A 15,683-nucleotide genomic window follows, 5' to 3' on the forward strand; every position below is an offset into this window, starting at 1 on the left:
ATCGTACTCGATCGAAATTAAAATAATTAAAATTAATTTTCCTGTTTACACATATACACGTACAATTTCACACAAGATATATCGTTCTCGAAACGAATGGACTGTCTCATAAGTTGTTAAGATTTAAAAAAAAAATGTTCTTGTAAAATAAAACTTTTTTGATTTTAAGAAAAATATTATAAATTATTTTCTTGCAAACCAAATAGTTGTGGAAAATATTTTAAGATCAATTTTATTTTTTTAAATATATATATAATTTTGATTATAATAATTAATTTATTTAGACGTAATAAAAAAATAGATTTTCAATAAATTCATCCCTAAATAATAATCATATTGATGCATTTTGATTACTATTAAATATCGCAAAATTTTTATCCCCTGAGATAAAAAAATCCCCCATAGAGGGTATCATTTTAAAAATTCATTTGACTCAGTCTTTTATTCTATGAATATTTTTATTTATTTTTTTACTGCGTTGCAATAAATTTTCCGCCTTTACGCTCGATTAAATCACTTTCCTATCGGCATTGTCCGGTAATAAAACTTTCTCGAATGTAACAGCCGCTAATGCAACGAGCATCCTTATTTGCTTTCCACACGTTTGACGCTCCGACATCGTTGGCTAAGAGGTGTTTATGAGTTTATTTATCGTTTATTTATCGTATTCGCCTTACAAGGACTACTATTCCAGGTGATTTCCGCAATTTTTTGTTTTGTGAGGAAACGTTTTTTTTTTTTTTTTTTTCTAACGAATATTAATTTTGTCTCATTGAGAGAAATGAAATTGACTCGAGGGTTCTCTTTAGAAACGCAGAAAGTTTGTTTATATAATTGATTTTATAATCTATAGCCGGATTCGAGACGCAAATCATTCGTAATTCAGTCGTAAAAATAGTTTGCTATTGTTATTTGCAATTATATGAAAAATTTATATAACGAATTTTTTTAACTTTCTTATTTTTAATATAATGAATAGAAATAACTTATGGTCATTGCAGATTATAAAACATTTCTAATTTTATACTTATATTACAATAGATTTTTGATATTTTTTTTATTTTCCATTGAATATAGTTTATTTCCAAAAATAAAATAATTCATTTAATTTGTTTTATTAAAAATGCATTTTTGTATAATTATCAAGAAAAAAGGAAGGTTATTTGCCTGAAGGAGATTGTATCTCAAAAAAAGATTGAGAATCATTGATTCATATAAAGTATTTTTATACATTTAAGAGATAACAAAAATTTTGTATAATATTTAGTAATAATCATAATGTTTTGAATTATTATTTAATCATTTGTCAATCATTTGCTTTATCCTATTTAATTATTTATTAATCATGTATTTAATATTTACTTAAATATTTTTTGATGTTTAATTTAATATTAGTATTCATCAAAATATACAACTAGAGATAGACAAATAGATAATATTTTATAAAAACTTCTTATAAAAAAGTCTTTCTCTTGTTTTTAGAACTATTTATAAAAATAATGTATTGAAATAAATATTTCATATATAAGTTACATATAATAATTAAAGTAATATTATAAAAATATATTTCTAAATATATCTTTAATAAAGGATAATCATAATTACTAAAAAAAAAATCTAAAATCCATTATTTTGATTTATTTAATAATTTTTGTAGAATATTTGAATCGCTATATATATCACATAAATTAATTAAAATATACATGTAACACTTGAATATGTTTCGAGTAGATTAGGTTAGTCAAGCAGCTCTTATTTTTCAATAAATTAAAAAACTAATTTAATTAATCTATTAATTTTCATTAAAAAATTCATAATTAACGAATCTTATCCTCCAAAAATTTTACAAAAATACTTATCTTATCTTCAATAAGTGTCACGAATACACTTTACATTTACACTTTTTCATTTCATTTTGTGCAAAATGATAGATGTTTTAAGTATATTTATACATTCTATATGAAAAGAGAATGATATACGTGTTTTCGTGTAAAAATTTAGGTTAAATTAACTTAGATTAAAATAAATGGAAGGAATATTCAAAGATTAAAGACATATTGAAAGACTATACTCACAGTGAATTTTGTTAAATTACACTGATGCAAATACAATTGAGGCCTAATAGACACTCAAGAGATACTAAATAGAAATTTAGAAATATAAGAAATATATAAGTTGGATTGAAATGACGCAATTGCAATGGAATAGATTCATTCGAGCGACTATTAAAACTCATTAAAGAACAATATATAAAATCTAAATAAATGTAACGAAGAAAAATTTGTTTTCTAATTTTCTTGCCGCACAAAATCTAACATATTAGCGTATCTATACTTTTCTATTAATAATTGATGCTTTAACGAATGATACATTGTTCATAAGGATCACTCGTATTGCATATAATGAAATCTAACTATCAACGATATAAAAATCGTAATTTTTCGAAAATCACGACTCCAGGGCGAAAGCAAACGTCATTGTAGCGGCGTCATCAAATCGAAATTATCGTTAGTAAACTGGTCCAGTACTTTCGCGCATTAGCCGCATTTTCTATTTACGGGAAATATCTCTGTTCGTTATTTGCAGTTCCTGTATGAGTGAACTGTCGTCGTTCGGTTAACTAACGCACTCGATTTTTCTACCTGGGACCGAGTTTCTTATCTTGCTTAATTAATCATCGATTGCGATTTCTTCTATTTACGTTTATAGTAGAGATACGATGTAGAAATACTTCGCGTATATAGATGGTTTTTAACCCTTTTACGACATACGCAATTGCGTATGTTATCTTAAATGAAATATTTATGCAAATAGTTAAAATAATTAACAACTTGTGCATATTTCGGATAAATTTAATCAAAATATATAAAAAATTATTCAATAATTAAAATCAACGAACTGTAAATTGAAATTATTTCTTTATTACAGTTTAATATATATAATTATTGTGAATTAAATTACAGGCGATAATTAAAATTATATAATTTTATAAAACGAGCTCATTTCGTTTCGAATTTAGAAATAGAAGTCTGTGTAAGACGGAAGTAATAAAAATCATATTTAATAAAAAAAGAGAGAGAAAGAGAGAGAGTATAAACACAACAAACTTTTATTCCGTAATAGGATGTTCTTATTTATACTATATTAATTTTATCTCCTTAAGTAAATACTTAATTGTGAAAGTATAAGTAAATATCAATTAGTCAAACTCTACTGTATCCGACGAGTATATTAATAATTTCAAAAAAAAAAAAATAAAATAAAAATCTCAATAATAAACAACAGTATGATATTTCCAATCTTTTTAAATTACGACTTCCTTTTATAATATTCAATTAACTCGCAACTCTTTTCTAACATGAGTAAAGAAAATAATAAAAATTAACATTGTTTTATCGCCACAAAATAATTGCTTTTGAATAAATAAACGCGGAAAGTTATTAATTAGAAGTAACAATAGCTATATCTATAAAAGAATTCACAATTCTTATGGTCGCAATGCACAGATAGGATTGTAATAGGATTGACTACAATATTATATCATTGTTCTATTACATTATTCCGAAATAATCATTTCTTTCATAACTGATCTAATCCTTTCTTTAAAAATAAATCAAGATCTACCTTTATATAAAATTCTATACCTAACTTTTTTTAACATTAAAAGTAGAAATTCATTATATATATATATATAGTATATTCATTCACGTATTCATTCATCGTTAGTTTATAACAGTTTTTTGAAAAAATAAATTAAAATCCAACTTTAATTATAATTATAGAATGCAATTACTTAAAAGAAAGGAAAAAAAAAAAAGAGAAACACTTAGATTCCTCACCTGAGGTATTATCTGTCCCCAATTAATCTCGATTTTTGGTATCCTCTATTTGCTTTGTTTGCCCACCACACAAGATTCTTTTCTATAATGATCTCTATATAAATAGCGCGCGTAAATCACACGAAGAGGTAAGAAGGCTATGTCGAGAGGAATAAGAAACGATAACGATTTCAAGAATTAACAGGGATTTAGCTCGAGCAATCGTTTCTCGATTCTCACCATGCCAGATCGATCTCTCTTTCTTCCAGTGTTCAGTTTCAGTTATCGTTTCATAGATCAGTCAAGCAAGGACGAGGGATAGATCCAACGATTACTCGCTCGCTAACCAGTCTCGGATCTCTCCCGATCCTCGAGGAGAGACTGACGAATCGATTTCATTATCGTTGGAAAGCGAGATCGTACATCTTCCCTTTTTCGCAAGACCCTGTAGACCGAGGCTAGTGATACGGATATTCAGGAATATCATTCATCAAGTCGAGTAATCTCGTTCTCTGTCCTGTTTGTTACAGATTTCCTGTATCGGCACAGCGTTACCATCGATAATGTTAGTACCGAAGTCGAGATACTGGACACTTCCAGGTGCGAGGTAAGTTCTTTTAAATGATCGAGAAGAAAAGTTTTTGGAATAGAGTTTGATGTTTTTTTTTTTTTTTTTTTTTTTTTTTTAAGTTGATTTTTAAATCATGAGATCATCGGAGAGAATTTTGTAAGAAGTGATTAACTTTATTAATTTTTTAGATTAGCTGTGAGAAAATTAAATTTAAATTTGATATTTTTTAAAATATTTTTATTTATTTTAAGAGTTTAGCACGAAGGAAAATATTATAAGAAATATTAATTGATTTTTAGATGATAAAAATTTTTGAATTATTTTGACTAATCGATTAGAGAAATAATAATATTATGAAATTGAAATTTATATAGAAACTTGTTATGTCTTCAATCTCGGTTTAAAAATCAATATTAAATTGCTTTACGTTAAATAAATAAAATTTTAAAAAAAAGTTATAAGTTTGGAAAGAATATTACAAAAAATAAGAATTAATTTTAATTAAGATTTTAAATTTAAAAAATTTTTAAACAGTTAATTATAAAAAAAAATATTAAATTTAAAATATTTTATCATATATCATATTTTACTCCTAGTTGTCACAAATCTTCAATTAAAGCTCCCATAATCCATTGCCACTTTTGCAATGGAAAAAGGCAGAAAATTAATATATATATATATATAGTTATTATCCACGCGTAATCTTTCTTTGACACGTAAAACAATAATATCTCCGTATGTCTATAGTAGTATCTTTTCTAACTACTAGATGTATCGTACAAAAGCGTTTAACGAATGAAATTCTTCGTAACACCAATCGCAAATTATCATTCAAAATTTTTTCCCTCTGTGTTCATTAAGGAAAAGGAGTGCCTAATGATCCCAAGGGATTATTGATGAATACACGACATAGATTGGCGTTAAAATCTCACTCGGACGAGAGCGGTGAAATTGTACATTTACGGGTGTATGTTTATTTGACAGACTGATTTGCCCGCTTGAGTTATGCCTAGCCTCATGGTCAGTTGTAAATTATTATACGGTTACAACAGGATCGTCGGTCTTTAATCTCCGTTTTATTCTATTTTCCGTCAGGAATTGACAGATTTTACGATTGGTTCGTAAAGTCAGCTATGTTTTTGTGATGATTTTATATTTTATATTGCTAAATCTTTCATCGATGTTTTATTTCTCATTTATATATTTCTCATTGATAATTATTATGATCGAAATAATAAAATTCTTTACCGATAGATTGCGAATATTTAATATTCTGTCTATTTCATATGTTTTATATATTTTTCTAAAATATATAAAATTTCATTTATCATTCTAAAATTTTTGATTATAACATTAAAAGTTGAAAATATTCTAAATAATTTATATATGGGAATATTAGAATAATATTCAATATATTGATTTTGAAACAATGAAAATATTACACGATATGTTTGTGAAATAATTTCTTTTTCAACTCAATATTTTCTCAAATAAATAGCAAATAAATTTACCATAAAATCATGAGAAAAGCTTTATATAATATTAGTTTTATTTTGCAAAATCTTGCAAATATTATATAGTTTGACATATTTTAATATATATTTTTATATGATTAATAACCTATTTGAATATTTGAATTTATTTAGTTGCATAAAAATTTACAGTCTATAATTAGTTAATATATAATAGTGTCTTATTTGAATAAAATTTTAAATAAAGACAATGAAGACTCAGAGTAAATAAGAAATAAATGACTTAGAGATAAAAATGCTATAATTGATACAATCAATTGAGAATATATCTTATAAAATTGTATAATAATAAATTGTTACAAAAAACAATTATTTTGTTTTATATAAAATTTTATAAGTTGATATATAGTAAAATATAATAAATATATATAAAATATATATATAAAATCAATTTTTAAAATATAATTTTATAATAGTATGATTAATTAAATAATAAAATGTTCAAGCTTTCATGCTTTATCATTTTATTATAATATTTATAGATAAAATTAAAAAAATATTTAAAAAATAAAAGAATAATAAAAATAAGAATTGATTTCATACAAGAGATTAAAAAAAAATTACTATAATCTACAATTACGTTTAACGTATACATAAAGTTTTATTAAAATTACGATTTTTGTCTTATAAAATTTTTTATATTAATTAATTTAAATTTAATGATTAATTAACAAAATTTTGATTAAGAAATATCTTCATACTGACTAAATGACTTTCATTAAACTTTATGGTCTTCTAATGACCATTTAAAATCAGTATAACAAAATTTTTTTTCATTTAAATTTTAATTCAAAATTAGAAAAAAATGAATTGAATAAATTACTTTTAAATATAAATACATAATAGATTGGTACATATTAAATATTGTTTTTTCAAATTTATAAGTAAAATTTATATAAGTTTTATATTTGTAATTTTACTATACAATAATGAAAATGAACATTTCATATTTTGAAATAAAAAATTCTAACATGCCATCAGAGATAAATAGTTTTAATAGATAAAATTGCTACAACAATAATTATAATGAAAGTATATTTTATATATGAAATTTGATTATAAATAATTTAAAAAAGATCTGCAACAATCTGTAATTAATAATTTACTAAGAATGTTCAATAAAAAGATAGATCTTCTTTCTTTTTTTCGAAATCTTCTTGTTTATAATGAAATTAAACAATTTTTTACTTCTTATTCCACCTTACATCTTTATTCTTAAATAACGTAAAAGGCAAAATCATTAACTTTAATTCTCAATTTAATCTTCCAAAGAAGAGCTAGCATAATGAATAACAGATGACTGAATCGTTGTCGATCAAGCTTTGACCAAGATTAATAAAAATCTATATTCTTTGCTCGAAAGTTTGTCTTGATATAGAAATACAGAAATACAGAATAAACGCATTTCTTTCCGCGCTTAAATTTTCTTTCGCATTTTTTTCCGACGTTGCATGGCATCGGCATCTTTTATTACATATATCTTCCGCTTGTAAACACAACTGTTTCAGTTCGAACTGCATTCGCGGATCAAACGGTGAAGAACATAAATTTTTCCTCGTTCATTGACTATTTTTCTCTTCTTCTTTCTTTCTGCCAGAGAGTCGTTAGATCCTTCGTCATGTTCATTGTGAAAGTCACGATGAATGATTTGCTCGCTGGATAAAGTCGAAGAGGTTAGACTTTTCATTTAGAACAAGCTTTTTGCTCGTTCTGAAATTTACCGGAAGAAACAGAGCACTTCTTTTCTTGATGAAATTGGTTGGTATCTCTCACGTTTCTCTTTTTAAGAAAAAGTTTTATTGAAGATGGAAAGAGTTGGCGATTGATTACTGCAGTTTTCAGATGATTAAAAATTGTAGTAAATAAATGAAACGGAGATTGAAAAATTTATTTATTTTTTCTACTTAGTTACTGAAATTTGAAATTTTCGGCATTAAATTTGCCCAAAAAATTCTGATTTGATGTTATTATTGATCACTAAAAAAACTTTTATTTATTTTATAGATGATAGTGATAATAATTTTGAATTTTAAATTTTAAATTTTGAAAATCTCATTAGCACGACTCTTTCAGTTGATTCAATACATAAAGTAATTTTTAAATAAAATAATAATAATAATAATAATAATAAATAATTAAAATAAAATTAATATTAAGTTAATATTAAAACATATAATATATAATATTATTTATGCTATTTCTTTTTATTTAATTTTATAATTTTAATTTATATTATATTATAAAAAATCATTATCATTTTTAAGAAAACAATTTCTTATTTACTAATTTTTTGTTATCCTACAGATTTAATATTTCTATTTCACAAAAACGTTTCTCCATACATTTACAATTTCATCCATGCAATTACCAAAAAAATATATATATAAATAAAATATTTAATATACAAATTTATTATCCTATTTCAATTGCATTCAAGAATCTCCAGTTACTACTCAACTAGACATTATTTTATCTTATAATGCTATCTTTACTTCATTTTAATATTATATAGCTTATATTACAATTTTTCACTTTTCAAAATGGTAGTCAACCATTTTTTGAATTATTCTTCATACTAGGAAGAAAATTATTAATTTATGAAGATTTAAAAATTTTTCCATATATATTATTATTATATTATACATAACGTCAATATTTATATTTATAAAATATCTCGTTCCAATTATATCCAACCATCCCTTCAGACATGACGCTCAGCAACGTGATCTTCTAATAAGCTTAATGATTCGTGCACAGTTTTTGAACCGATTGCTCGATTCGCGATCACAATAATTTACAATCTCGAGAACAATGGCCCCTCTCTTAAACCTCCTCTTAAACAGAAAAAGATCCGGTGGAATCTCAATGAGGATTCCGCTCTACCTGCGACAGGTGAACACGCCGTTCCATGGACGTGGTCGGAGTCACTCCACTTCTCCATCGGTATATACACGTGGCCTATGTACTCTCTCGCGCGCGCCAACTTGTATAGACGGAATCGCCTAGATTCGAATTTAAAGGCGATCGTTATTCAATTCAAATACTAAAGCTAACGGGCCTTGTCGTAGGATTTCCGCCTCGATGTGTTTCGCGTGCGGGTTTGTTACTGTATTCTAGAAGAAGAATCGGGTTAAGGAAGGTCAGGTCTGGGATCCGATCGACCTGAAACTGTGGCCGATTCCGTCCAGATTTGGGTTAAGTAAGGTCAGGCCTTAGATTCGAACGAACAAAAACGAATCGTCCGATCCGAAAGAATTGCGTCGCCGATCACATTTGGGACGTTGCGGTATGTTTCTAATTCGAATATTCCAACAAAAGGTTGGAGATGATTTTGTTTTGTTTTTGCTTTTTTTTTTACACTGTTTTCATCGAACTTTCTTCGTATTTTTTTTTTTTTTTTTTTTTGCATGATTGAAGGTGATATAATAAAATTTATTTTTTCTTATATATATATATATATATAATTTTGAAGTAATTTTTTACAAGTTTTTTCTTTGATGCAACAATGAAAAAGTTTTTCAAGTACGAAAAAAATTATATTTATATTTTGAAATTTCAAGTTAATAATATATCTAGTCTATATTAAAGAAGATGTTAATTGTAAAAAAATTTTTACTTTTTCATTAAGATAAGATAAAGTTTATTTTTCGTAATGTAGTATAATTCGAGCAACTAACATCGTTTTAATATGATTTAATAATTATTATAAATTGTTTCTGCTTATTTCTCGATATAATTTGGTATTTTCGACAGATTGAGCATTTCTTTTTATTCTATTAAAAAGAAAAATAAAAAATAAATAAATAAATCAAGCGCTGGTTCATCCACCGTTCGATGAAACGAACGAAAAAGATTGGAAAGAAATGAGGAAAGGGGGGGGGGGGGAAGGAAGAAAAAGAAATGAATCAACGTTCGGGAGCATGCGTATATATTTTCTGGCCTGCAAAAGGAATCCAACATATTCCTTATATGTTGCTCGTACGCACGGTACACTGACTCGTCCCGGCTTATTCGGTAGCCCCGCAACAAGACACGATCGAGAGGCCAGGTTGTTTTTAGCAAACTGGTTTTTCTACCCGGGGCTTACAATTACTGGCTTCCTTTTTTGCGATGCCCCCCAAATGTTTGCACCTGTCGCTTAAAAGGCTGCGAACCATGGGCCAAGATGGCATACCTGACCGTTTCGGATTAGTCCTTGGGATTCGTAGCTAAGAATATTTAAAGTACCATGCCAGAGATTCGATCAGAGTTGATGTCTACGGATACAGAACGATCCATTCATGGAATTTTAATCATTCATTCATGCAATCTCCGTTTATATGGAGTTTTTTATTGAATTCGTTGTTATCAATAGTTGTCTGATTTGTTGTTTATGAGATTAAGATTTTTCTTTGTGTGATCGTTGAACAAGGGTTAATAGAATTGCAATGAAAAATCGTTAAAATACCATAACTTTGTTAAAATTTGTAAAAAATAAATAAATTTTTGAATTAAATAACAATTTTTTTTATTACTATTCAAGTTCTAATTGGACGATTAGAAACTATAATTCACAATATACGATTAAATTTATGTCATATATAACATTTTATCTAATTTAAATATTTTTTTTTATAAAAAATACGAAGAAAATATTATTTGTTTTGTTTATTTTTAATATTTTTGAATATTGTTTAATTAATGTTTTAAGATTATCAATATTTGAACCGATATATCATATTTATTATCTAATGTGATTTTAAGTACGAAAATTTTTCTTGGAATGTTTTTTAATAATATGAAATCAAGTACGGGATATTCGGTTAATATCAGAATGACCAAAGTCATTAAAATGGTGAGTTGCAGATTTTTAATTTTTGCACTTATTAAAATAAACTTTGGACTTATAAACTTTCTGACAAAAATTAATGCTGACTTTTATTGAGATAACGTATAGGTATTATTTAATTATTATTCCATTATAACAATAAACAGTTATACATACTATATTGAGAAGTTAGTAGGTCTAGTGTTAATAATAGTGACTATTGTTTATCTGTTCTCCATTTTCTGTTTTCTTCTCTCTATCTTAATGTCCGAATAGGATTCCTATCCATTCTTACAATGCAAAATCTTCTATTAACCTAGGTGGTTTATAATCGTTCTTTCTAAGAGCGACCCTCTTTCTTTTTAACCTTTCTGCCTAACCTTTTTTTCTTCCCTTAATTAAAATCACGTCTAGAAGTTTGGATTTTTTATGATGAATGTCTGGTATTATGAAAAAGAATTTAATTAATAAATGAGTGTGCATTTAAGAAATTAAAAAGAGACTAGTTTGAAGCTGGGATTAATTCTTGATCCATTATCGGAAAATTGATTTTAAGAAGATAAACGATAGAATCGAACATTCTTGTCTCTCGAATCAAAAATTAATTTTTCTAGGAAACAATTTTTTTTAACTCTTTTTTGAACTTGCAATTTTTCATAGAAGCAACAGAAAATTGTATGTAACACATTTATAAATCAAGATCGATTATTAGATTCTTGATGATGGCAAACATTTACAGCAAAAATGATTGGATTAGTCACGTCTGTATAATATGTCTGAAATTTTTCATTAATATTTCAAATTATAAATAAAACTAAAATTTTATATTTGTCTTCCCTTTTCACTTATCGTTCCTTTCATCGAATCGAGTATCGAAGATTTTCGGAATTCTATTCAAAATATATATTAAAATCCGAAAAGATATCGAAATCATATTTTAAAAATTAAAGCTTTTAGACACACTTTAAAAATTAATTCTTTTTTATCGTTTACATGCTAAATTCGAAATGTTAAAAAATAATTATACAATTTTTAATTTTTTCCATTATACATTCATACTCGTGAGGGATAATAAGCAAAAATTAATTGCAAGCTAACAGTAGAAACTCAACCACATTATTCTTGCTTACAAACGACACTGGCGCGCCATCCCTCGTTTCGTAACACGGATTCTATTTGCGTCGAACATTCATGGGACGCCATTTCTAATCCAGTGCAGCTGATGCAACGACGAAATGCGGTGTAAACAATGGCGGAGTGTTACACGAAGGGGACGCACGCATGCACCGTTACTGCATAGATTCGATAAATAATACGATACAGGAAGCCGTGCCACCGATTTGTATGTACGCGCTTACTAACTGGTCTCGTGCGGCCGCCGATCGATCTGTTCGACCCGCCACTCTATCGTGGGCTCGATCTTGACGATCATTATCGATCGGGCCAGCGATTTATTGGCGACGACGCGTCTTCGGCTCGTCGTTGTGAAAATTTGATCACTTTCTACGATAGCGCGCGCCGATCGATTCGATCGTTTGTGTAAGTAAGGCTGGGAGACTCGTGAGACTTTGGGCTGGTTAGAATGGATCTGGGACGTGAAGCGAGCCTTTAACAGATGTTTAAGGAAACTTTAAGGAAACGTGTGATTTCGGGGATGGTGTTTGAATATTTTGGATATTTATATTATTGTTATTCGAGAAGTTTTATTATATAGTAAAGTTATAGTGTGAGCAATGATAAATTGTAATTGAGAAATGTTTTTTTTTTTGGAAGAGAATATAGAATGAAATATTATAATCTTTTTTTATTTTTGTAATTTTTCGTAATTTTAAAGCGTAATGAACTTTTGAACTTCGAACGGTTTGATATTCGAATGAGATTGAAAAAATTTGAGCAAAATCTAGTTTTTAAAATTGGAACAAAAATTTGAAAATCGAACGAAAAATTATGTCATCGTGTAAAAACATTTTTGGTACAGATATTAAGAAATTATTAATCTTTGTTGGATAATTGATTTGAAATACAAATCACAGTTGTAAATAAAAGTATCAGTCTATTTAATGACTAATGCAACATTTTAGAAATATTTTAAAAATAGACAGATCTTATCAAAAAGAAATCAAATAATGAAAATGTTAATGAATTTGAACTTTTAATTAGTAGATTGCAAATAATAACTATTAATTATTATTAATTGATTATTAAGATATTATTATAAATAAAAACATTCAATTATTGAATTTTTATCTTTTTTACTACTAATATAATCTTTTAAAAATAAATATTTAGAATATTTTATATCGTGTAAATGAGACGAATTTATTTAATTTACACTATTTAAAATCGGGAAATTTAATACAAATTCAAAATACAAATAATTTAAAGAATTATCTTTAAAATAGATTGTGTCAAAGTTCAGCTTATAAAATACAATTTAATATACACGTATATCATTAAAAATATATCAAAAAAGAAAATAAATTTTTTTATTTAAAATTTCATTTTCAAAAAATAAAAATTTGAAAATTTGAAATCTCGTTTTGAATATAAAAACATGTAGATAGTTATCAAATTACGAGTAGATTATTAGCAAAAAATCGTTCTATAAAATATATAAAATATGCAAAAATTGAAGAATGTACAATAAAATTTTTTCATTTGAAAATTTATATTTTTTTGCAATATAGATTCTCAAAAGTTACAAGATAATTCATTCTTAAAAATAAAACATCTATAAAACATCTTTTATCTTATATTGATTATTTATATTATTTTATCCTACATTTTAGAATTATTTTATATTTTATTCTATTAAAAATACAATTTTTAAAATTAAAAATTAGAAAAAATAAGAAAGGGGGATTGTAGATTACTTATCTATTATAAAATTGATTGCTTTTTGTAATAAAAAAATTATCTATAGAAAATATTTCTAAATATTTCTAAATAATTAATATATAGAAATCATTGACTCATTGTAATTATTCTATGTTTTAATTGCAATAAAAATTTTCAAGTTAAATACTTTCAAATGTTTTGTAGATATTTTCACATTCAACAACATTTTTATCTTTCATGCATCTATAACATTCTTTTCAACAAAAATGTCAGTGTATTTTGATACACTATCACACAATTTTTATTTTACAAATACAGAAGATATTGTATTTCATTAAAATAGAAATATAAATAAACATACTTATATTTATTTTCATTATATCATATTAATTATAATCGTTTGTATCTATATATATATAATATTAAGGAAAATATTGCTAATTTTAATCAAAAACGCAGTTGCATCACTAGTCATGACCCAAAACCCGTTAACGAGACCCACGCAATTTTATTTATTATCTCGCCAATAAATTCTCCCTTATCCTCTTACGAAATTTCCTTTGCAATATATATATATATATATATATATATATATATATACACTGAGTTCCAAGTTTTCTCCTACCAACTAACTAACGAAGAAAATTTATTCGACGTGGCTAACGTGGAAAAAGAACCACCTGACAAAATCCCTCCAACTTGGTCCGGGTTAATGAGCCTCTATACAAAAGGAAAATATGAGCCACGAACAAGATTAGACTGCACTGCGTACAATGGGATTTTCTAACGGGCGCGATATATCGGCGCGAACGAACTAAAGTATCGCTGTCGGGTAGCGGATTTAACGATCTGTCCCGAGTGTGTACAGTCGGCGAGCTGATCGCGCACCACTGCCACACTGATCCACATCGATATCGATCTCTGTAGATCCTGTTCTTACTGATGCTGGTCGTTGCACCGTGAATGGAAATCGGATTTGCCCACCGCGACGATCGTTTTATGCGAGAGTTAATCGATGATTGGGAATTTTCTGGGACGTTTATGAATGATTATTCGTTCGATATTGTTATTATTTTTTTTTATCTATTAATGGGTAACAATGACATTCTATCGTGATCTCTTTTATTTGAAGTAAGGGAATCATATTACTTATGAATTGCAGATTTTTTATGCAAATTTATACTTTTTATATATGCTTTGCATTTCATATAAGTGATATTAATATTATATTGATATTGGATATTGAATAAGATATTAAGTATTAACTAATCTTTTGTAATAAAAAGTTATAATTAATTCAATAAGTGTTATAGAATATGAAATATATACAATGTAACAATTCATGTGACACATTGATATGATATGATGATAAGGGAACAAATTTAAATCAATTCTAAATATACATATGTCTGATACTTTTTCGGTTTACAAACTTTTTTTTAAATAAAAATATTTGCATATATTTTAATTATCAAGTTTTATATTTCATTTTCAAATTATCAAATTTTTATAACTATATATTAAAAATATTACTCAATGTACTTTATTAATTATATAGAGTGTTAATATTTTCGTGGAATATTTTTAAAAAATCGAAACGAACACGAAACTTGGTATATAGAAATTTAGATTAAGACTAATTTATTAAATTACAAACAATTGAAATTTGCATTAAACGAAGCAAGTACGATTTTTATTTAAATACAATAAAAATTTTATAAAAATTTGAAAACTAATTATTTATAATTAGAAATTATAATTACTTATTGAAGTTTGGTAATATACAATTAAATAATAAATATAAATATGATAAATAAAAATAAGAAAGTGAATGATATCTTTTACTGATTCTGTCATTATTATATTACATATTCATTGCAAAATAATAAAAGAAATTTTAAAATCTTCTAAAAATCTTCTAATACGTACGTTTACAATTAGTACAAAAAAAAAATTCACTTTTGAAAAAGAAATTAAATTAATATCAATAAAAATTCCTTCTCTTCTTATTCCATTTAACTCTTATTCATCCTTTTGTACATTATCTTTTTTACATTAAACTTCCTATCTTTTATCGAATATTATTTTTTATTATCATTATTACGCTTACAATTTGT

The 15,683-nt window shown here is 25.9% G+C and overlaps 1 protein-coding gene across 4 annotated transcripts in view; it reads left to right on the top strand.

Moving 5' to 3' along the window:
• Nucleotides 1–15,683, top strand: part of LOC100869557 (ras-related and estrogen-regulated growth inhibitor) — a 131,430-nt gene that overhangs the window by 46,465 nt on the left and 69,282 nt on the right. For all 4 annotated transcript variants that reach the window (XM_086917908.1, XM_086917912.1, XM_086917911.1 and 1 more), the window contains one exon: nucleotides 4,349–4,425. In XM_086917908.1, coding sequence (XP_086774034.1) covers nucleotides 4,349–4,425 — 77 coding nt within the window. The remainder of the gene's footprint in view (nucleotides 1–4,348; nucleotides 4,426–15,683) is intronic.

This window comes from Apis florea, unplaced genomic scaffold, assembly GCF_048593485.1.
Source record: "Apis florea isolate Af1SG1 unplaced genomic scaffold, ASM4859348v1 contig_2272_pilon, whole genome shotgun sequence".
Taxonomy (NCBI): Eukaryota; Metazoa; Arthropoda; class Insecta; order Hymenoptera; family Apidae; genus Apis; species Apis florea.